This window comes from Anomaloglossus baeobatrachus, chromosome 3 (assembly GCF_048569485.1).
Source record: "Anomaloglossus baeobatrachus isolate aAnoBae1 chromosome 3, aAnoBae1.hap1, whole genome shotgun sequence".
NCBI lineage: Eukaryota > Metazoa > Chordata > Amphibia > Anura > Aromobatidae > Anomaloglossus > Anomaloglossus baeobatrachus.
The window spans coordinates 422,561,325-422,585,980 of NC_134355.1; the positions used below are offsets into that span (position 1 = coordinate 422,561,325).

Consider the following 24,656-nt stretch of genomic DNA (forward strand, 5'->3'; position numbering starts at 1 on the left):
ATATACCCCCATTCTGCTCATAATATACCCCCATTCTGCTTATAATATAACCCCATTCTGCTCATAATATACCCCCATTCTGCTCATAATATACCCCCATTCTGCTCATAATATACCCCCATTCTGCTCATAATATACCCCCATTCTGCTCATAATATACCCCCATCCTGCTCATAATATACCCCCATCCTGCTCATAATATACCCCCATCCTGCTCATAATATACCCCCATCCTGCTCATAATATACCCCCATCCTGCTCATAATATACCCCCATCCTGCTCATAATATACCCCCATCCTGCTCATAATATACCCCCATCCTGCTCATAATATACCCCCATTCTGCTCATAATATACCCCCATTCTGCTCATAATATACCCCCATCCTGCTCATAATATACCCCCATCCTGCTCGTATGACCCCCCATCCTGCTCGTATGACTGCATTCTGTGGCACATAAAAAAAATAAACATTCATACTTACCTTGCTCCCTGCAGCATCGCTCGTCCTCCCGTCTGTGTCAGCGGTAGCGCCACTGAGTGGAGCTGTCCCCGTTACCCTGCTGCATCGCGATCATCTCTTGTCTTTGCCAGCGGCTGCGTGTGGACACGTGCGCACAGCGATGACGCCATCGCTGTGCACCCCGCTAGTCTCCACCCAGCCGCCGGCACAGACACAGGAGATGATCGCGATGCAGCAGGGTAACGGGGATGGCTCCACTCAGCGGCGCTGCCGCTGACAGACTGGAGGACGAGCGATGCTGCAGGGGAACTGTGAGTACTGTACACTGATTCACTGCTCCCCGCGCTGATGATGATACGCGGGGAGCAGTGAATACAGCCGCACATGATCACTCCAGGCCGTAGTTGCCAGGGGTGATCATGCGAGCCGGCTGTTAAACCCCCGTCCATCATCCTGCCCACTTGTCAGTGCCTGCTTCAGCGCTGAGGGATGATGGGTGGGGGATGGGCATGCATATTAAATGAGCGGGTCCACGTGGTCACGGCAGGCTGCTACAGCCTGCTCGTGCCCCCACTTTCCCCCAACATTTGGGGGGAAAAAAGTGCGTCTTATGGTCCAAAAAATACCGTAACTACTTGGGCTGTATATTGTGCTTGACTTAGGCTATGTGCTCACGGAACTATGTACCCGTTGAATTTGCTGTGGAAAACCTGCGGATTTATCTGGATTTTCTAGATAAATCCGCAGGTTTTAGCAAGCACAGACACTCCCCATGTTATCCTATGGAAAATGGGGAGTGTTGTATCAATGGTGCGATATGTGCGGCTGCGGAATATGCTGTGGATGTCCCGCAGCCGCATGTAACTGCATGTCAATTATTCCTACGGAAATACCTGCGGAAATCCCGCCTCTCCACTATGGAGATAGAGGCCGGGACTTCCGCAGGTAAGTCGCACGAATGTCCGCAGGTTTACCGCAGCTATTTCGCTGGAATCCCGCAGCTATGGATAACTGCGGATTCCGGGGATCAGCTGCGGGGAAACCTGCGGATATATCTGCGGGTACTTAGTGCCGTGGGCACATAGTCTTAGGGCTTAATATTCAGCACAAAATGTTGCGATTTTATACTATTTGTGCACACTGAAGCATTAGGAATAAAAGAAAATCACATTTGCATCAGAATCTTTAGCGCTGTCCCTTATTGGATAAAGTGTGACGGGAAGTGAAGAGCACAAAAGATACTGATTGTGCTGTTGTCACCGAATATCCCTTGTATTGGAAATGTGACATTCAAATCAGTGAAAAATATTATGGTCTGCAAGGACATGTGCAATTTTTTTTTTTATTTATTTTTTATATGGATGAACTTCTATAAAAATATCCGCTTATTATAAGGATATTTTGATACCGTCCCGATCTTACCACTGTTTTATTAGCCTTTTTGTGCCCATTACTATGATTCAGTGACGACAGTTGCATTATGTCCCTGGTTCTGGTCCTTGTCCTGTCCTGCTGTTACCAGGTCTACGTATTGGGTGCGTGTAGCAACATATGGAAAGTGCCATTGCTTTTATTAATGGGGAATATTCTCCTTTTATGTATGACTTAAGTCAATAATCTCTTATGGGATGTTCTTTTGTTTGTGTAGAAACTCTCTTGGACACTCGATGGACTACATCGGAGCTAGCATGGGTCACGTATCCTGAATCTGGAGTAAGTAACATCCCTTTTTCTTTACAAGTTTATATTTCTGCCTCTTCTGCTTTATTTCTTTACTTTTCAAGATCCTTTTGGTTTGCACTAGTGAAGGAGGAATTGCATAAAGACAAATTAATTATTTTCACTTTTTTTTTTTTTTGTAGTGGGAAGAAGTAAGTGGCTACGACGATGCAGCAAATCCAATTCGGACTTATCAAGTGTGTAATGTTCAGATGTTAAATCAAAATAACTGGCTGCGGACACAGTTTATTCATCGACAGGATGTACAGCGCGTCTATGTGGAGCTGAAATTCACTGTGCGAGATTGTAACAGCCTTCCAAACATTCCAGGATCCTGCAAAGAGACTTTTAATCTATTTTATTACGAGTCCGACACCGACTCTGCCTCTGAGAATAGTCCCTCCTGGATGGAAACTCCATACATTAAGGTGGACACCATTGCGCCTGATGAGAGCTTCTCACGACGTGACTCTGGCCGTGTGAACACTAAAGTGCGGAGCTTTGGACCTCTGTCCCGTGCCGGTTTTTATTTGGCTTTTCAAGACTTGGGTGCCTGTGTGTCTTTGATTTCGGTGCGTGTTTTTTTTAAGAAGTGTCCACAGACCATAGCAGGATTTGCTACTTTTCCAGAGACTTTGACTGGTGCTGAAACCACCTCATTAGTTATTGCCCCTGGTGCCTGTGTGCCGAATGCCTTGGAAGTTTCTGTCCCACTCAAGCTTTATTGCAATGGAGATGGCGAGTGGATGGTACCGGTGGGTTCTTGTACATGTTCAGCGGGACATGAAGCAGCTGCAAAGGACACGCAGTGCCTAGGTAATAAAAGCATGAATGTCTGTTACCTCTATCGTGGTACTTCATATTAGTTACTTATAAATATATTTTTTACACTCTAACATTTTTTTTATTTACCAGCTTGCAGCCGTAGCACATACAAGTCAAAGCAGGGAGAAGGTCCCTGCATTCCATGTCCTGCTAATAGCAGAGCCACATCTTCTGCAGCCATCATTTGTACTTGCCAGGTGGGCTATTATAGAGCTGATGGCGAGACTTCAGAAAAACCATGCACATGTAAGTGACAAACTGTTTTTTTTTAAATAAAATGTCAACATGAGAACTAGGTGTCTGTTGATATTCTGTAATATTTGATGGAAAAATCACTGGAAGGAAACCTCACAGATCCAATTGTAGTAAGTCAACAGGATCTGTCCGGTACTTGTGTGCTAAACCAGCGGGATCTGTCCCTCTCCGGTTTCTGTACTAAACCAACGGGACCTGTCCGGTTTCTGTACTAAACCAACGGGACCTGTCCGGTTTCTGTACTAAACCAACGGGACCTGTCCGGTTTCTGTACTAAACCAACGGGACCTGTCCGGTTTCTGTACTAAACCAACGACACAATACAGATTGACAAAAGCCCTGTGTGCATTTTGTTCTTCCATTTTTATTTTAATTATCTGTAACCTTTAGTTGGATTTAATGACATGTTTAACATTTTAGTGGATGATTAAGTTAGGCTGAAATATTGCAATAAACAGTGGAATATTTGGTTTTAGAATACCAATCTTTTACTTTAGAAATAGGTGAGCATTATAAAAAGTTTAGCAATCATTCATTTTTGAAAGGTCTTTTGAAAAAGAAAGAAGTACTTTATTAATTGGCTTGGGGCAACTACTGCCTATTGTCTTTTGGACTGAAGTTTTTTGGGAGGTTTTTCCTATCAATTCATTCAACTGAAAAGATGCAAACTATATATAAAATATGACTTTTTGTAGATGTTTGAGAATCCTAAATGAAGATAAGTGCTATCAGGAGTCCATTGGGAGCGGTTTCTCACCTATGCTTTCTTCTCGCTTTCAGCTGTGCCTTCAGCACCACAACATGTGATTTCCAATGTCAATGAAACCTCCGTTGTTCTAGAGTGGGGAGAACCTGCCAATTTAGGTGGCCGGGAGGACACCTCCTATAATGTGATCTGTAAAAAGTGTTCTGAGCGGCTGTGCTCTCGTTGTGATGATAACGTTCAGTTTTGGCCACGGCAGCTTGGCGTCATCCAGCGCCATGTCTCGGTCAGTCATCTCCAAGCTCACACGAAATACAGTTTTGAAATCCAGGCGGTCAATGGAGTGTCAAACAAGAACCCCCACCCTCCAAATTATTATTCTGTGAATATAACCACCAACCAAGCTGGTGAGTGTGCATTTGAGAAGCGGTGGTTGGATTGTTAGAACTGGTAGTGTGTGTGTGTGTGTGTGTGTGTGTGTGTGTGTGTGTGTGTGTGTGTGTGTGTATGGATTAAATGGGAAAACTAAGGAAGGGGATTGAAGAACTGTGCTTTACTTCCAGCCCCTTCAGCGGTTCTTATTGTACAATCTCATGGCGGCGCTGCAAATTCTCTCATGTTGTCCTGGTCTCCCCCCGAGAGTCCTAACGGTATCATTTTGGATTATGAGATAAGATATTATACGAAGGTGAGTATCCTAAACCTCTACATTTTTATTTTATTTATTTATTTTTTTTTTTGTTCTGTTTTATGTGCAAATATCGTCAAAGGACGCTAATGGTCTTGTTCAGAACATCTTTTTAATTTTGTTCCTTTCGTCTCCAGGGTCACAGTGGTGCAGGAAACACAGTCACCAGTCAGCGCACTAGTGTGCATGTGGAGGGATTGTTTCCAGACAGTATATATGTGGTACAAGTCCGTGCTCGTACAGTAGCTGGATATGGTGCATACAGTGATCCACGAGAGTTCCAGACAGTAGCTGAAGATGGTACGCAAATCCTTATTGTTAAACTTTTCATTCTCTTAAGCACAAATGAATCATTCTTAACCCCATTAACAAATCTTCTTGAGCCACAGCTTCACCCCCACACCTTGTCTTGAGATGTTTTCTTATGTCACCCTGCTAACACTGTGTTCATTACAATTATATTCACGTTTTTCCCTCTATAACATCTACTATTACAGACTCACTTGTCAACATATTCTCCATCTTTAAGTTTTATATTCTAGCTGGCAGACTTGATGTTGACTATGCAGGTACGCCTGCAAAGTAATCCACCAGACGTAAATCACCGGGGGCATGTACATGTCAGCATGCTATGCTTATGGCAACATTTAGGCTGCTGCCAGTTGTAACAAGCCCAAGGAAAGTTAGATTCGACAGGTTACTATGCAGGCTCCCTCGCATTGTGCCTATCAACAAGTGGAGAAAAGACAACATACAACTAAAGAACACGTCCCTTGCATGGACTTTATGAAATTTATAGCCTTTTGACTCTTATTTAACTATATCCATGTCAAGTGTAGTTGATTGTAGCATAGGTATCTGCCATGGTCCAGATCTGCTGCCCTTACTCATTCTCAACAAACAGGTCCTCGCCTCCCTTCACTGATTCCCTAATCCTTTGCCGTTACTTAACCCTCCCTTTTAATAGTCTTCACTCTGAGTGCTTTCTTAGATTGTACACTGTCCATGTGATTTGTCACTTCCCTGATGTTCCTTTACCCACTGATCCTTCACTCCCCCCTCCTTTTTTTCCCCTTCCATGTTTCCCCCACAGGGGATCGGAGCAGTCTGCAGGAGCAGGTCCCGATGGTTGTTGGTTCTGTGACAGCGGGGCTCATTTTTATAATTGCAGTGGTCGTTATTGTAATAGTTTGTTTCAGGTGAGTTGTGTACTGGGGTATAAAGCTGATGGGGAGTCAAAAGATGCACTTCTTATACACTTTGAAGGCTTAGGTTGGATCTTTTTTTTTTTTTTTCTTGGGTAGAACAGGTACCCATTATAATCCATGGATATTTCCACATGTCAATTTTTGGGTTTGTTTTGTTTTTTTTGGGGGGGTGCACCAATGGCAGAAAAAAATAAATCTAGGAATTGGCTAGGTTTGGTCGAATAAGAGGATCAAACTTGGCAATCCTAATAAAGAAGTCCATGCTTCTGTGGGTATGCTGTCCGATTCAAACACTGGGGTGTGAATTCAGCCTAATTTGAACGTAATGGACTAGGACTTGTTCATGTGTCTGGTCTTAGAGGGGGTTTTCCACTTTCAGAAGAATGGACCCCATACTATAAAATATCTCAAATAAAAAACACAACAGGTACTTTCCCTTCTTGAGTGCAGCGCTGGCACTCTGACACTGCTCCACAGTCTGTTTTTTGCTGCAGCAGTGACCTCAATGTTAATATCGACCATCAACACTGTAGCCAATCTGTGAGCTGAGTGCCCGTCTACCTTGGCACAACCTTTTGAGTTCAATGATTAGCTACAGCTGTGATGAGTGCTTTTGATGTGACGTCACAGCTTCAGCCAAACCAATGACAAGGGAAGCCACTACTGGACCCATGGGTACCTGTTTTTTATTTTAGGTCATTTTTGTTGTGACTACCACTTTAAGGGTAGGCTCCCTCATATGATTAGCTGCACACAGCCAAAAAGCTTACCTAAGGCAGACAATGGGTGCGTGAGTTTGAAGAACATTTGGCCGCAGCAGTCAGGTGGAGCTCTGGCAGTCAGCCGTTATTGTCACGCCTGAAGATCTAGTTGATATTGTTTATAAAAGTAAAAAAAATACAGATGGAAACACAAGGATTACTTCTACAGTGTGAGCTCTGAAAGAAGCTTTTAGGGGCAAATTATTCTAACTTTTTTCTTTATTTAGCAGAAAACAGAGGAACGACCCTGAGTCTGAGTATACAGAGAAACTGCAGCAATATAGTGAGTATGGTGCAGCGTTGGCATGATTTACTGATGGATCTTCAGCAATGATCTTCCGCGTTAAATTGGCCATGGCCATTCAGTTCTAATTTTCTTAGCCTGGGTGTCTCGTTGTTCAAGATGAATTTTCTCTGCTGCCCTCTTATTAACCTGTGATTTTAGATCATCTCCCTCCTGTTTGTGCCATTTCTGAGCCGCCGTTTCTCCTACTGGTTACAACTTGTGATGACCTTTCCGTCGGTGGTTACAGCTGACTTGCTTGTTCTGGGTGGCTGCACATTATGCCTCTTCTCACTGTGCATTGCTTAGCAATTTGTAATTAATGTCCTGTGGTGTTCAGCACTAATTGGCAGTTGTTAACACTATTTCTTGTTAGCTGTATTTCTCCATGCTTGTTGGAAAATTGAATGTGTTCTTTTACTTGTGCGGATGGTAAATGTCCAGATTTCTCTGCGCCCCTTTTAACTGTGTGTGAGTGTTTCTATATAGTGCTTTCTATACCATTCGTACTTTAAATTGTCATAAAAACCTGCATTTATCACTTTTTTGTGCCCTTTATGGAACTGATCCACCTATTGTTAGCGCTACATCTGATATAAGTACTGTATATGGCCATATTATGTTTTAGATTATTTTTATTTTTGTTTTTTTGAGAAGAAAAAAAAAGTCTCTTATGTGATGTGGCCACCAACCGGACGCAGACTTGGCAGATTCATGTTGCTTAATGGCCACAATTTGCCATTTGTTGCTGCCATTGTATTTACATTTGTCATGCAGCTGAGGGCAATTTGTTATAGTCTGTCAACAATCTCAAGGAAATTTAGAAGACCACTCGTATTGTCTTTAAGTAGGCGTAAAGGCTGATGTACGGTACTTAAGAAGAAAACTAATGTCACGTAGTTTTTTTGTTTTTATTGGGCCATTTATATGTTAAGGTTAGTGGTCCATTAAATAGTGTTTACAATTTGTGTGCCAATCTCTGCGATGGCCCACCCCTCATTACATTAATGAGAAGTTGTGAATGGCTCGTGGATCCCACAGTTGCTGAATTGGTAATAATTTCTTTTGACCCATTGTCCATATGTACCACGCTTCCCCTTGAAGGATGATATCCCTCCCTTCTCTCAAAGTGTTTCCTCTCTTGTAGAAGGTCTTTTCTTTTCAGGGGTTGTTAAATTTGCTGCCTTCCCGCCTGGGTTATTTATGGGCTACCAGCCATGTTGCTTGTTTTCTTGTTACAAGTGAAAAAGTTTGGGTACCGTGTTAGCCAGTTGAAAAATTATTGAAAGTTCTCAGTGAGAGGAACACAATTATTATCTTGTGATACCTTTTTTAATGGCTAACTAAAATAAAATAAAGTGATGTTACAAAGCAAGCTTTCGAGACTTCTCAGGTCCCTTCATCAGGCATGGTATGACAAAATATCTGAAGAAAAACAAATATATTCACAAACAGAGCAGAGGGATGGCATAATAAAACACATTTAAATAAACAAACACGGAGCTTAGGGGTGCTTCACACATAGCGACAGCGACAACGACGTCGCTGTTACGTCACCATTTTCTGTGACGTAACAGTGACCTGGTAAGTCGCTGTTATGATCGCTGCTTAGCTGTCAAACACAGCGATGCAGCAGCGATCATAACATCGCTACATGTGCAGAGAGCAGGGAGCCGCACACACTGCTTAGCGCTGGCTCCCTGCTCTCCTAGCTACAGTACACATCGGGTTAATTAACCCGATGTGTACTGCAGCTACATGTGCAGAGAGCAGGGAGCCGCGCACACTGCTTAGCGCTGGCTCCTTGCTCTCCTAGCTACAGTACACATCGGGTTAATTAACCCGATGTGTACTGCAGCTACATGTGCAGAGAGCCGGAGCCGGCAGCACAGGCAGCGTGAGAGCTGCGGAGGTTGGTAACTAAGGTAAATATCGGGTAACCACCTTGGTTACCCGATGTTTACCCTGGTTACAGCTTATCACAGCTGCCAGATGCCGGCTCCTGCTCCCTGCTAGCTTCATTTCGTCGCTCTCTCGCTGTCACACACAGCGATCTGTGTGTCACAGCGGAAGAGCGCCTTTGAAGAAAACGAACCAGGGCTGTGTGTAACGAGCAGCGATCTCGCAGCAGGGGCCAGATCGCTGCTCAGTGTCACACACAGCGAGATCGCTAATGAGGTCACTGTTGCGTCACCAAAACCGTGCCGTAGCAGCGATCTCAGTTGCGATCTCGCTATGTGTGAAGCACCCCTTAGAAAGTGAATCCTTAATTGGCTTTGATTAGTTGTGAGAGTTTTATTGTCCCAATATCCATGTAGGATCAGAGGTCTGGTGAGTCTCTGGAATGACTCCTCAGATTTTGTAATGGGCCATAAATCCTCCTGACAGGTTGAGTCCTGTGCCCAGAGTTAAACATTTTTCTTGTTTTTCTTTGCTTGTTTTCTTATCTTGCTTTGAGCTCAACATGAAGCCCCTATTAACTCTTAAGCAAAGTAATGTATGAATAAGTCTTAGTGATGCTGATTTAGACTTTCATATGTGTCTTAAGGCCCCTTTACACACTGAGACTTTCAGCGATCCCACCAGCGATTCCAACCTGGCCGGGATCGCTACAAAGTCTCTGGTGAGTCTCTGGTGACCTGTCAAACAGGCAAACCTGGCCAACGACGCAACAGCGATCCGGACCTGCAGAACGACCTAGCTAGTCAAACACTGGAAACGAGTGATGTGTCACAATATCTGTCAATCACTATTCTCTGTCAGTCGGTCTCTCCCTCTCGGTCTCTATTCTCTCTCTGTCGGTCCGTCACTATCTCTGTCCCTCTCTCACAGTCTGTCGGTCATTTTCCCCTCCTCTCTCATACTCACCGATCCCCGGCGCGGCGCTGCACGGCATTCACACTGCTGCGGCGGCTTTTACTATTTTGAAAAAGCCGGCCGCTCATTAAACAATTTCGTATTCCCTACTTTCCCCGCCCACAGGCGCCTATGATTAGTTGCAATGAGACACGCCCCCACGCTGAGTGACAGGTGTCTCACTGCACCCAATCACAGCAGCCGGTGGGTGGGTCTATACTGTGCAGTGAAATAAATAATTAAATAATTAAAAAAACCGTCGTGCGGTCCCCCCCAATTTTAATACCAGCCAGATAAAGCCATACGGCTGAAGGCTGGTATTCTCAGGATGTGGAGCTCCACGTTATGGGGAGCCCCCCAGCCTAACAATATCAGTCAGCAGCCGCCCAGAATTGCCGCATACATTATATGCAACAGTTCTGGGACTGTACCCGGCTCTTCCCGATTTGCCCTGGTGCGTTGGCAAATCGGGGTAATAAGGAGTTATTGGCAGCCCATAGCTGCCACTAAATCCTAGATTAATCATGTCAGGCGTCTCCCCGAGAAACCTTCCATGATTAATCTGTAAATTACAGTAAATAAACACACACAACTGAAAAAAATCCTTTATTAGAAATAAAAAACACAAACACATTCCCTCATCACCAATTTAATAAGCCCCAAAAAGCCCTCCTTGTGCGGCGTAATCCACGGACCTCCAGCGTCGCATCCAGCTCTGCTGCATGCAGGTGACAGGAGCAGGGAGAATACACCGCCGCTCCGGTCACCTCCACGCACCTAATGAAGGCAATAGCGCGATCAGCTGAGCTGTCACTGAGGTTACCTGGATCCAGTGGTGGATGCAGCGGTGGCCGCGGGTAACCTCAGTGACAGCTCAGCTGATCGCGCTACTCACCTCAGTTGCTGCGTGGAGCTGACCAGAGCGGCGGTGAGTAGCGCGATCAGCTGAGCTGTCACTGAGGTTACCCGCGGCCACCGCTGCATCCAGTGACAGCGGGTAACCTCAGTGACAGCTCAGCCGATCGCGCGGCTGTCTTCATTAGCTGCGTGGAGCTGACAGGAGCGGCGGTGTATTCTCCTGCTCCTGTCACCTGCATGCAGCACAGCTGGAAGCGACGCTGGAGGTCCGTGGATTACACCGGACAAGGAGGGCTTTATGGGGCTTATTAAATTGGTGATGAGGGAATGTGTTTGTGTTTTTTATTTCTAATAAAGGATTTTTTCAGTTGTGTGTGTTTATTTACTGTAATTTACAGATTAATCATGGAAGGAATCTCGGGGAGACGCCTGACATGATTAATCTAGGACTTATTGGCAGCTATGGGCTGCCAATAACTCCTTATTACCCCAATTTGCCAACGCACCAGGGCAAATCGGGAAGAGTCGGGTACAGTCCCAGAACTGTCGCATCTAATGTATGCGGCAATTCTGGGCGGCTGCTGACTGAAATTGTTAGGCTGGGGGGCTCCCCATAACGTGGAGCTCCCCATCCTGAGAATACCAGCCTTCAGCCGTATGGCTTTATCTGGCTGGTATTAAAATTGGGGGGGACCGCACGCCGTTTTTTTTTAATTAATTATTTATTTCACTGCACAGTATAGACCCGCCCACCGGCTGCTGTGATTGGGTGCAGTGAGACACCTGTCACTCAGCGTGGGGGCGTGTCTCACTGCAACCAATCATAGGCGCCTGTGGGCGGGGAAAGTAGGGAATACGAAATTGTTTAATGAGCGGCCGGCTTTTTCAAAAGGGGAAAAGCAGCCGCAGCAGTGTGAATGCTGTGCAGTGCCGCGCCGGGGATCGGTGAGTATGAGAGAGGAAGGGAAAATGACCGACAGACTGTGAGAGAGGGACAGAGATAGTGACGGACCGACAGAGAGAGAATATAGACCGAGAGGGAGAGACCGACTGACAGAGAATAGTGATTGACAGATATTGTGACACATCACTCGTTTCCAGTGTTTTAAGTCCCCTTTACACACTGAGACTTTGCTGCACAGCGGGAAACAAAGGACTAAAGAATGGTCCTGAACGATTAGTAGCGATCAGCAACTTCACAGCAGGGGCCAGGTCGCTGATGTGTTTCACACTTCAATGTTGCTGGGGAGGTCGCTATTACGTCACAAAACCGGTGACGTTACAGCGATGTCGTTTGAGATGTTGCAGTGTGTAAAGCCACCTTTAGCCAACAACTTAATTGGCATATGCTTTACATGGTCTCATTTTATGTTCTACGTAACATAATGGGAATCATTAAATATCTGTACCTCTATAGTGGAAGAATTGGGCTCTCCACTACTTGGACAGCCTCTTCATTCCCCGTGTGCTGCCTTATCAAATAAAAAAGCCTATACTCAACCTCCGGTTTCAGCAATGTCGGAACTCTCGTTCCCGGGGTCCATGTGACATTGACACGTGATCCCCGTGATCGGTCAACGCCAGCTTCTTTCTCCCAGTCTTTAGGCATTTAATTAACAGGAAGTGAGTGCTGTGGCCGCCCCTTGCTTCCTATTAATTACCTAAACGTCCAATGGTGGTTAGAAGGAAGCCGGCGCTCATTGTTCCCTGGGCTCACGTGTCCGAACAGTCACATGGGTCCCAGGAAGGCAAGTTCCAACATCCCTGGAACCACGCCAGCACCGGTGAAGAGAAAAGGCTTTTTTTATTTTTATGAGAGTGCCTATGGCAAATTAAATGGTTGTCTACTATCCCCTACCTGTAGCCCGAGCACCGTGTGTGAACTGTTGAGTGACAGATGCAGTCCACAAGCTTGAGCACAATCTAATGTCTTCCATTGGACTGTAGGTGTCTCAAGTTATTCAATACCGCTATACAAAGTTTCCAGTTCATCGACGTGTGTCAGCCAAAGTTTCTTGAAATTTTGCAAATATGTTAGGCCAGTCCCAGACTGCTGCACCAACCTATATGGGTCGTGGTGAAGCCCGCCCAGCAAATTCATCAACATTTATGCCACCTTAGGCTGCTTTCACACATCCGGTTTTTCCTGTGCGGCACAATCCGGCGCTTTGCAGAAAAACCGCAACCGTTTTTTTTTGTTGCCGGTTGCGGGTTTTTTGCATAGACTTACATTAGTGCCGTATTGTGCCGCATGGGCTTGCGTTCGGTCTGTTTTTTGCCGCATGCGGCAGATTTAGCCGATGCGGCGGCCGGATGGAACGTTGCCTGGCACGTTTTTTTTCGTCCGGCAAAAAAAAAGTGCCGCATCCGGTCGATGCGGCGCGATTTGCAATACATGCCTATGGACACCGCATGCGGGTCCTGCGGCTAACACCGCATCCGGTTGCCGCATGCGTTTTTTTTTTTTTCCTCTGCGCATACTCGGTAGCGTGCCGCAAGCGGCAAAAAATGGACAGGCTGCATGTCAAAAACTTATGCAAAGGATGCGGTATTGTCACCGCATCCGTTGCATAGGTTTTAGAGCCAGATTGGCCGGCTCTGCTAAAACTGGATGTGTGAAAGCAGCCTTAGTGATTTAAAACTCTGCCAGAAATTTACTCCAGCAATTGACTATAACACCAGTTGTAAGATGCGCCTAATCCTCCTCTTACTTCAGCAGTCCCTTCTTTAACACTGGCATGCAGAAGGCCAACCTTAATGAATCAGGCTCAGTGTGTGTAGCCTTAGACTTCTATTCCTTGTTCTTAAATGCAGGTTAAACTTGTATGACATGCTTGTATTTTCCTCTTGGGCTGGCTCTTTATATCAGTTTATTGCATGGGTGTAGTCCCACTATTGATTAACCTATTTCAGTATTATGTAATACACAGATTATAGTCTAAACATATCTGGCTCCTTCTTCATATCTTACACAATTTGCCTTTAGAATAACTCAATAAAGTTTCTTGAGCTTGTCTTTTTGTATGGGTGACTTTGTAGATCTGATTACCAAACAGCACGGTTGATCGAGGTACTTGATACTTCTTGTTCTCACAGTGGTTCCTGGCATGAAGCTTTATATTGATCCATTCACTTATGAGGATCCTAATGAAGCCGTCCGAGACTTTGCAAAAGAAATTGACATTTCGTGTGTGAAGATTGAAGAAGTGATTGGCGCAGGTTTGTCTCATAAACATATTCACTTTATCTGTTAAGTCAGATGCTTCTCATTTTTCACTTAATGGTCCAGTTGGGGATTTCGAAGTGTATAGTGCAGACATGAGGTTATCATGAATATATTAAGTGGAATGTGATCTGTACAGCGCAGAAAAGAATGGGCAGATTGATTTCTTGTCTTCTGTGCTAGGCGAGTTTGGAGAGGTTTGCCGCGGAAGACTGAAACAGGCAGGACGCAGAGAACAGCTGGTGGCAATCAAGACCCTTAAAGCAGGTTATACGGAGCAACAAAGACGTGACTTTCTGGGTGAAGCGAGTATTATGGGACAGTTCGATCACCCAAACATCATACGTTTGGAAGGAGTTGTGACCAGAAGTCGGCCGGTGATGATCCTTACAGAGTTTATGGAGAACGGGGCACTTGATTCTTTCCTGAGGGTAAGTTTTTGGTAATTCATAGGGATCAGATGTTTCGTGTTAGACTTGGTGGTAGACTCAAATACTTGGTCAAAATTTGTCATGTTTTGTGTGTGCGGAAAGCTGTAAGCTTGTATTTTACGTTGTGCGTTTGTCATAGCATGTCTACACTCAATCCGGGTAACTGTGGGCAGGTTTTAATCTGCCCATTTAGTCTGCGAGTTCGGTGACATCGTCTGGAATCATTTAAGCAAACAATGATCTAACTACCAGTCTGCTGCCTTCAGCTCCAACCTGACGTACATATTTCTTTTGTTTGTACGTTGTTCTTAAAGTAAAGGTAAATAAGGAAATAAAGGAATAATCGCACAACGTTCTTAATGTCCCTACCACAGAAATACCAACACCTACATGGTGTGGCTCGGTAACCAGTGAAGACGTGTCAGCCAGCGCTTATTAGACGGCAGTATGGCTCCTCCTTTCATCTGCTCTTTTGATATCTTTCATGTGTGCAGCAGGATACCTGTCCTGTTGTGTACAATGTGTGCAGTAAAGATCATAAAAGTGTAAGCTCTGCAGGATACCGTACAATACATGCACAAAAGGGACAAAGTCCAACATCAATGGGGGAACCTTACATATATTATTTGCTGAATTTTACAATAGTGCACTATTCACAAACAAGCTGGGAAAGAACACTTGATTTAGGAGATCAAATAATCCCTAGATCTAAGCTCCTAATTCCTCCAAACAATGAATTTAGTCATCTATGCATCACACTTTTCATACTTTTTCTATGTAGATTGTATCTTTTTAGAACACATACCTGGAAGAAATCGCTCTGTTTAAAGGGAATCTGTCACCTGTTTTTTTGCTACCCCATCTGAGCGCTGCATAATGTAGAGACTGAGACCCTAATTCTAGCGATATATCATTTACTGAGCTGTTTGCTGTCATTTTGATAAAATCAGTTTCCTCTGCTGCAGATCTAGCAGTTATACAGAGCGCATGAATATGCTGGACTACCTGTCAGCATGCCAAGTAGTCCCCTAATGATAATCTACTGCCGATTATTAATCAATGATTTTATCAAAACTACACTAAGCAGCCCAGTAAGTGACACATCGATGGAATCGGGATCTCTGTCTCTACGTTATGATGCTCCCAGATTAGGTGACAAACTAGTGACAGATTCCCTTTAAGTTGTCCATACACCTTAGATATGTTGGCTGAACAATGATTTTGCCGATTGTTGAGCCAACAGCCATCCTGCCAGACTCACCTATACACAGGAGAGCTCATAAGAAAGCCACCACCTCATACATCGCCTGGCGGTTTATCTCTGTGAAAACAATGTAATCTGAAATTGGACACGTGAAATCGACATCTCCCTTGGCAATCAGTCTGCCGCTCCCCCTTCCATACTTATTAGACCGGCCAAAGCAGTCAAGTCGATCGGTTCGGACGACATTACTGTAATCTGCAAGAGGCCCTTTAGTATTACACCTTTTTTGTTCTCTTTATTTGGATTTATCTTTACAATTCTGTTATGTAATAGCAATAATAATTCAAGTAGCCGCAGCAGCTGGTGATTCCCATTTGATGTCCTTGCCTTTATTTGCAATGTACCTGAATGGAAACTATTGTTCGTTAGGGTAGAAAAAAATCCTTCCATTCATTCAAAACTTTATCTTCTGCTGATAAATTTCTGAATCGTTCCATTTATGAACAATATCTGTGCGCCATTTACTTATCATAACCCATATTTGTTGTGTAGCTTTATATTGGGTGTGTTGTTTTAATAATTTAATGTTTTAAATTTTCATCAGATGAATGATGGACAGTTCACAGTTATCCAGCTAGTGGGAATACTACGTGGTATCGCGTCAGGCATGAAGTATCTATCGGAGATGAATTATGTTCATCGCGACCTTGCTGCTCGTAACATCTTGGTGAACAGCAACCTTGTCTGTAAGGTCTCTGACTTTGGTCTCTCAAGATTCTTGGAGAACAGCCGATCTGACCCGACGTATACCAGCTCTTTGGTAAGCAATCTCCATCCAGTACATGCTGCAGCCCTCTTGGGTTTCAGACAATCAGATTGCCACTGGTCAGACGTTGAAGATATGCCCAATCAATATGACCTCAATAGTACTTTTGGGCACACACTTTAATAAATATGTTTATTCGTGAGTGAAAAACTTAATTTGTGCCTTTTAGTAAATGAGAATAACAGCGTATAATATGCCATTCCCATCCTAATATATCTCACAGCTTGTTGATACATTTTTGCCATAGCCTGAGCTATTCTAAATTAATAAACATATATTGACAACGTCCTCTTTTGTGGTCATGAAAGAAGTGAAAATTTATATCAAGTTTTCTTTGTTTTCTCTGCGAAGGGAGGAAAAATACCTATTCGGTGGACTGCTCCAGAAGCAATCTCTTATCGAAAGTTCACGTCTGCAAGTGATGTGTGGAGTTACGGCATTGTCATGTGGGAAGTCATGTCGTATGGAGAGCGACCGTACTGGGACATGTCAAATCAAGATGTAAGTATAGTGGAGAACAAGTGGAAGAAATATTGAAGATTTGGATACGTTGAAGAATTAACAGGTACATTACTTCCTTTTGTAGGTAATTAATGCTGTGGAGCAGGATTATCGTCTACCACCTCCAATGGATTGTCCATCTGCTCTACATCAGCTCATGCTTGACTGCTGGCTCCGTGATCGTAATTTGAGGCCTAAATTTTCACAGATAGTCAGTTCTTTGGACAAGTTAATACGCAATGCAGCAAGTCTGAAAGTGACCAGTCCAGCACAAGCAAGGTTAATGTCCATGTAGTATTACTGGTGAAGCTATGATCTTCAGCTCTGTGGTTTTAGTTCTAATTTTGGTCATTTAATTGCTTCTTACCTCTGTCTTTTTTAGATTCTTTTATTTGCCTTGCTCACCTTTATTCTCTTTTATATCAGTGTGTCTCAGCAGTTACTAGACCGTACAGTTCCAGATTATACAACATTTCCCACTGTGGGCGACTGGTTGGAGGCAATCAAGATGGGCCAGTATCAGGAGAATTTTGTGAGTGCTGGATTCACCTCTTTCCATTTGGTGGCTCAGATGACAGCCGAGTAAGTAATTAAACTGGGATTATGGGGATGCAAGAAATAGTTAAATGGGCTGTGCAGTCACAAGAAATTGATGGCGCACCCATGTAATAGGTAATCTACGTCAGATCTGTGGGGTCTGAAACCCAGTGCTCCTATTGATCAGCTGGTATTTGATCCTGCAAGATACTTTGATCGGACACACAAAGCTCAGCTCCATTCAATGTGTAGTGGCCGCTGCTGGGGACTTTTTGATGGGCGCTATGATGCTGTGGCTGTTACTCATGGAATGGAGCTGCACTTTAACATCCGGTGGGTTCTAGACCAAATAACAGCTGATCGGTGGAGATGCTTGGTGTTGGACCGTAATCAATCTGATATTGATGATCTATCCAACCGATAGATCATCAGTATGTTGTGACCAAACAACCCCTATAATGATATGGGCTCAAAAAAATGAAAAGGTTGCTAATTTGTGTAATTCTCCTAATATTTTGAATTTTTGTTTTCAGGGATTTGCTCCGTATCGGGGTGACATTAGCTGGTCATCAAAAGAAGCTTCTCAATAGTGTTCAAGACATGAGGCTGCAGATGAGCCAAACTCTTCCCGTCCAGGTGTGACAGGAATACACTAGGAGACAAAGCTCTTCATATTGAAGAAATTATATGGACTTGATAGGGCTCTACGGAAGCTCAAGGGTGCACAAGAGAGATCCTGGATAGTGGTGGGGTTTTGAGTGGAGTCACAGTTCCTTTTGCACAAAAGAACTCTCAGCCCTCTTCTTACAGATAATTTCCACTTCATTGTGATCTGCTGCTGTATGTCGGACAGATTGTGTTGTAGTTAACGCTTACAACATGAATACATTTGTGTGCGAGATCTTTGTATGAAAGTGAAGTGTGAATGTGAATACATGTAGGACGTGGCATCTGTATGATTGTTAGCAGTCCAAGGGTAAGTAGAGGGGCATCGAAGAGTACAAGAAAGGCAATATATTTTAGTGTCTTCCACTTGCATCAAAACCTCTTGGACTATGATAAAGGTGCAGGGTTGCAGAGCTAGCTATTTGTTTTATTCTGTATGTATCTATGACAGATTATCCCCAAGTTTCCCACTCTTTAGTTTATGCCTGCATGAAGAAGTATACAGTGCTTGTGCACATCTACAGAAGTGAGGGTGTACGGAAACGTTTCTGTGCGGGCTCCTGTCCTGATGGATCTACTGTCACACCAATTATTACTGTTAATTATCTGGAACACCCCCTGGTACCATTTGGCCTGGAAAGACGCCTGCCTATGCCTCGTATAGGAAGTAGTACCGTACAGCTCACTTCTATTTTATGCCATGTTATCCTGCTTATTAACACACCCCTTCTTTCTCTGGCATTTCCCATTGCCTTCACAGCCCCATGCCTTCCCATAGCCCTCAGTTTTTCTGCTTTATTTTTCAGCCACTGCTTACTATTCTGTAACCTAGGGTACTCACTTCTTTATTTCCACCCCTTCCTGCAACCATATTATGCTCTTTATTTTGTGAGTATACTCACACTTTCAATGATATGGGGATGTGTTCAGAATGGAAAATGTCATCATAACTACATTTTATAATTTTTTTTAAGAAACTTTTTCAATTAAATTATTTAAGAAAAATACATTGTGTGTCTCACTTCCACAAAGTGTAAGAAACTGGCTACATTGGTTGTAGACGCATTTGTACAATTAAGGCGTTTCCTATGGATAACTTGTCTTTATAGCTGTAGGTTTGCCGACGTTAAAAAAATAACAAAATGAACATGACTCATTCTGTGCAATGTCTTTTGTTGATGAGGTGAAACTGACATCACAACTACAGCATGTGACCACTGCAACCAGTCACTGGGCTCAGTGCTTGATGTACAGTAGATCACAAAAGTGAGTACACCCCTCACATTTTTGTAACCATTTTAGATTTTTTCATGGGAAAACACTAAAGATATGACACTTTGATACAATGTAAAGTAGTCCGTGTACAGCTTGTATAACAATGTAAATTTGGTGTGCCCTGTAAATAACTCAACACAGCCATTAATGTCTAAACTGCTGGTAACAAAAGTGAGTACACCCCTAATTGAAAATGGCCATTTTGTCCCCAATTAATAATTTTCCCTCCCCAGTGTCATGGTGACTTAGGGTACATGCCCACGATCAGTGTTTGCAGCGATTTGGATGCAGCATGTTTTCGCTGCATCCAACACGCTGCGTTGTGCAGTACAATTACAGTGGGTGGGATGTCTAGAATTCCCATGTCCACTGTGCGTGTATGGCCCGCAGTAAAAACTGACCTGCAGTGCAGCTTTCCGAGCCACAAGCATGTCAATTCTTTGCAGAGTCACAAGCATCCTCCATAGGGAGAACAGAAGCTAGAGACTGCAGCGCCCCGAACCCTAATCGTAGGCACAGACCGCTGAGTTTTCCTACAGAGGAGACTCTTGGCCGCACAGATCAGGACCTGCCACATACAGGACGCAGCGGGTCCTGATCATGGGCACATACCCTTCTAGTGTTACAAAGTCATAGGTGTTAATGGGGAGCAGATGTGTTAAATTTGGTGTTATCACTCATACTTTTCTCTCATACCAATCACTGAAAGTTCAACATGGCTCCTCATGGCAAAGAATTCTCTGAGAATGTGAAAAAAAAATTGTTGCACTACATAAAGATGGCCCAGGCTATAAGAAGATTGCCAGCACCCTGAAACTAAGCTGCAGCACGGTGGCCAAAACCATATAGCGGTTTACCAAGACAGTTTCCACTCAGAACAGATCTCGCCATTGTCTACCAAGGAAGTTGAGTGTTCGTGCTCAGCATCATATCCAGAGGCTGTCATTTTAAAATAGATGCATGAGCACTGCCAGCATTGCTGCACAGGTTAAAGATTGGGGGGTGAGCCTAACAGTGCTCATATCATACAACACACACAAATTGGTCTGCATGGCTGTCATTTCATAAGGAAGCCTCTTCTAAAGATGATGCACAACAGTTTACTGGAGATAAGCAGATAAAGGACATGGATTATTGGAATCATGTTATGTAATCTGATAAGACCAAGATAAACATTTTGTTCAGATAGTGTCCAAGTCTGTATGACTACAACAAGGTGAGGAGTACTAAGACAAGTGTGTCATGCCTACAGTCAAGCATGGTGGTGGGAGTGTCATGGTTTGGGGCTGTATTAGTGCTGCCGGCTGTGTAAAGCTAGAAATCATTGAGGGCATCATGAATGCCAACATGTACTGTGACATACTTAAGCAGAGCATGATCCCCTCCCTTTGGAAACTGGATCACAGAGCAGTATTCCAACATAATGATCCCAAACACACCTCCAAGATGACCACTGCCTTGCTAAAGAAACTGAGGGTAAAGGTGCTGGACTGGCCAAGCAGGTCTCCAGACCTAAACCATATTGAGTATCTTCAAACGGAAGGTGGAGTAGCGCTCTGTCTCTAACATCCACCAGTTCCGTGATGTCGTCATGGAGGAGTGGAAGAGGATCCAGTGGCTCCTGTAAAGCTGTGGGCACAATTTGGCCATTTTCACTTAGGGGTGTACTCATTTTTGCTGGCAACAGTTTAGACATGGCTGTGTTGAGTTAGAGGGCACACCAAATGTACACTGCAATTCAAGCTCTACACTGACTACTTTACATTGTGTCAAATCTTCAGTGTTGTCCCAAAAGATAAAATAATTCTAAAAATGTAAGGGGTGTACTCACTTTTGTGATATACTGTATGTAGATGAGGTGAGAGCTGAACATAGTTATTGGCTGTGGAGGTTACTTGCTGTAGCCTTTCTATTATTGCCTCATCCTGTCATAAAAAAACAGGGGAGTAATCACTGGAGAAGAGCTGAAGGAGTTAGGACGGTTTCATACATCGATGAAACAGTTTGCTCATCGGAAAACCCAACCTGACCACCGGGTCTCTTGACCTGAGCAAACTGTTCAGCATTTCTGATGTTTGCGAGAACTGTCCGTTTTTCACAGAAGGAAATGTATTTTCAACAAACACTGCATCAATCAATAGTACAGGCGATTTAAAGTTTGTAATGTTTCTTATCAGAGAAATCTGCTTCCTTCCACTGCGGAAAAAGCAACTCAAGTCCAACGTGCTCTGAAGAGATGGACTGTAGGTGTCATGTGACACTGTTAATTATCTTCTATGGAGAAGGGGGGTTGGGGATGTGCGAGTAGTTAAAGGAACAGACTGAGGCAGAGAGAAAACCATCGAGCAGAGCTCTGTAACAAGTGTATTACCTACCATCAAGGCTGATTCAGAACAACACAGCTGAGCTCTGCTATATTATGTTCTCCATGTTGCTGAAGCTTGTCTGGCAGCTAAAAAGTCTGCTGTCTATGGGAGAAATCACTACAGCTAAACTCCCTCATCAAACAGTGGATTACAAAAACAGCATGGATAGGGGAAAACTACAGGGTACAAGTCACATAACCAGAAATTGTTATTCCTCATGTACACACAGGAAACCTTATTCTTAAAGCACAGTTACCCTTTAAACTTTTAATATTTTTGAACCCCATTTTAAAGGGGTATACTTAGGTTATAACTTGCAGACTTAGGGTCACTTTGCACACAACGACATCGCAAGCCGATGCTTGCGATGCCGAGCACGATAGTCCCCGCCCCCATCGCAGCAGCGCTATCTTGTGATAGCAACCGTAGTGAACATTATCGCTACGGCAGCTTCACATGGACTCGCCTGCCTTGCAACGTCGATCTGGCCGGTGACCCGCCTCCTTAAGGGGGCGGGTCGTGTGGTGTCTTAGCGACGTCACACGGCAGGCGGCCAATAGAAGCGGAGGGGCGGAGATGAGCGGGACGTAAACATCCCGCCCACCTCCTTCCTTCCGCATAGCCGGCGTGAGCTGCAGGACGCAGTTAGATGTTCCTCGCTCCTGCGGCTTCACACACAGCGATGTGTGCTGCCGCAGGAACGAGGAACAACATCGTACCTGACGCAGTCGTGTAATTATGGAATTCCCAGACACTACACCGATGATACAATTACGACGATTTTGCGCTCGTTAATCGTATCTAGGATTTACACACTACGATGTCGCATGCGATGCCGGAAGTTCGTCACTTTCGACATGACCCCTCCGACATCGCATCTGCGATGTCGTAGTGTGCAAAGTGCCCCTTATCTTTAATTAGGCCGCCTTACCTGGCCAAGTGCTGTGCTCAGCTGGCTTTCGGCACTCCTATAAGATTGGATGGCGCACTGAAAGACCACTTCTCCATTAGTGACCCCAGTTCTCTCAATCAGTGGGGATACCAGTGGTCCCAAGTTGATAGAAGAGAACTTCCAAATTTGAGAATAACCCTTTAATATTCACCTAGTTCTAACACAGTATGGCTAAATTTAACTTGGACCTTACACACGCTTTTTTTCTTATTTATTTTTTTATTTTATATAAAGGCGGTGGGTGACGCTAGAACAAAGTTTCACAAATAAAGCTTTGTTCCCTTATTTGGGATTCTTTGTGCTTTTTCCAAATGTCTTTTTGTCATTGACAGTTGCAGGCTTTGAACAGATTTTCTTCTGTTAATTTCCTTCCTAAACACAAAGTTAAAGGGGGTTGTCTGGTCGTCTACAGTCACTGTGGCTGCAGCCTTGGGAATCCTGACCATGTGTCTACCACAAGCTGACCGGATTCATTGGTATTTAAGAGCAGGTGGTCACATCGACTGCAAGTATGCAATTTGCATACTTCAGCCACATTACAACTAGACGTGCTTTGCTTTTTCTCAATACAGATTAACTGAGAAGTTGAGCACAGCTAGTATGCACGTGACCGCATAAATGCAAATTGCTACATGCGGTAATGTGACTGCATGCTTTCACCGGCAATACTAGTGAATTCAGACAGTGCACATGGTTGGGATGCAGAACTCTGTCACTCTTATCAGAAGACTGGACATTACCTTTTAAGAAACTTTCTAAAAAAAAAAAATTTCTTCCGATTTAGTAATGTATCAGAGTGCTCTACAAAAATGTTACAAATCCAACAGAGAGGTCCGGTTCTGTTCTGACTGCTTCCGCTTTTTCCCTCCTTCCTACCCGTGTAGAAGATGGAGCTCTTCACAGATTTCCAGCACGGAGAGGCGAGAAACTATCTACAGTTTCTAAGAAGGCAGAACGGGCCTCAGATAAGGAGGAAAGCGCATAATAAGGGAATGAGTGCAGGACAGATGCTTTGCCAATATGAACTAATAAATACTGAGCTTAGGTTGATCTGGTGCATGATTGTTAAACAGGGCAGCCATGCCACATTTTAGTCCATGGGGCCTGTTACAGTAGTTGAACCTGCACAGCAATACTGAACATTTATAGACTATTGTACGTAATTTTCAAAGAACTGAAACATTGGGGCACAAAGGTAAAGCTTGTCTACAGTAGAATTAAAATAGAAATAAAGATGTAGCTACAGCAAATGTAAGAACACTTCCAATGTATCTGGAACTTGACTGAATTAACATCTATTACCTGAGTGAAGCTGACAAACGCTTTCTTTGCTGAGCCAACATTATTACAACCACAACTTATCTGATTAATTGGAAAGTGTAACGCGATTAAAGGGAACCTGTCACCAGATTTGGTGTCTGTAGGCTGCGGCCACCACCAGTGGGCTCATATATATATATATAATTCCAGAATACTGTATATAAATGAGTCCAGGCCCCACTGTAAAACGTAAAAAAACACTTTTATAATACTTGCGTAGGGGGCTGTCCTGTCCGATGTCTTGCGCAGGCGCACTTTGAACTGCCCTGGTTAGGGCAGAGTAAAGTATTGTAATGCACAGGCACGCGGAAAGGTTAAAGACCGCCCACACATGCGCACTACAATACCTTGATCTGCACTGAGCAGGGCAGATCAAAGTGCACCTGCGCAGGACCTCAATGCCAGCCTGTGTGGATGACGTAGGATATGTCATGCACATGAGCCTCAGAAGAACTGAGAGCGCCTCAGTAAGGCGCCGAACTGGAGAGCAGCGACACCCATTGGACTGGACTCCCGCCCCCCCCACCCCTACCCCCCCCCCACCGTCCCCCAAGTGAGTATAAGTGTTCTTTACGGTCTACACAGTGGCCTGGAATGCTGTATAAGGGTTCACTGGTGGTGACTGCAACTTATAGTCGACAAATCTGGTGACCGGTTCCCTTTAAAACACTTCATGACTAATATTATTAAAGGGGTTGTCCACTACTTTTACATTGATGGCCTATCCTTAGGATG

The 24,656-nt window shown here is 44.1% G+C and overlaps 1 protein-coding gene across 3 annotated transcripts in view; it reads left to right on the top strand.

Moving 5' to 3' along the window:
- The window catches only part of EPHB3 (EPH receptor B3), a 53,703-nt gene extending 34,688 nt beyond the window's left edge, over positions 1-19,015 (top strand). Inside the window, exons 2-16 of one of the 3 annotated variants that reach the window (XM_075340333.1) lie at positions 2,113-2,177; positions 2,327-2,999; positions 3,099-3,254; positions 4,044-4,373; positions 4,530-4,654; positions 4,792-4,954; positions 5,748-5,853; positions 6,851-6,906; positions 13,717-13,839; positions 14,027-14,274; positions 16,083-16,298; positions 16,656-16,805; positions 16,891-17,084; positions 17,232-17,387; positions 17,876-19,015. In XM_075340333.1, the coding sequence (XP_075196448.1) occupies positions 2,113-2,177; positions 2,327-2,999; positions 3,099-3,254; positions 4,044-4,373; positions 4,530-4,654; positions 4,792-4,954; positions 5,748-5,853; positions 6,851-6,906; positions 13,717-13,839; positions 14,027-14,274; positions 16,083-16,298; positions 16,656-16,805; positions 16,891-17,084; positions 17,232-17,387; positions 17,876-17,984 (2,870 nt within the window). In that variant the 3' untranslated portion in view covers positions 17,985-19,015. The remainder of the gene's footprint in view (positions 1-2,112; positions 2,178-2,326; positions 3,000-3,098; positions 3,255-4,043; positions 4,374-4,529; positions 4,655-4,791; positions 4,955-5,747; positions 5,854-6,850; positions 6,907-13,716; positions 13,840-14,026; positions 14,275-16,082; positions 16,299-16,655; positions 16,806-16,890; positions 17,085-17,231; positions 17,388-17,875) is intronic. The other 2 variants (XM_075340335.1, XM_075340334.1) reach the window with 2 other exon arrangements.
- Positions 19,016-24,656: the final 5,641 nt, after the last annotated feature.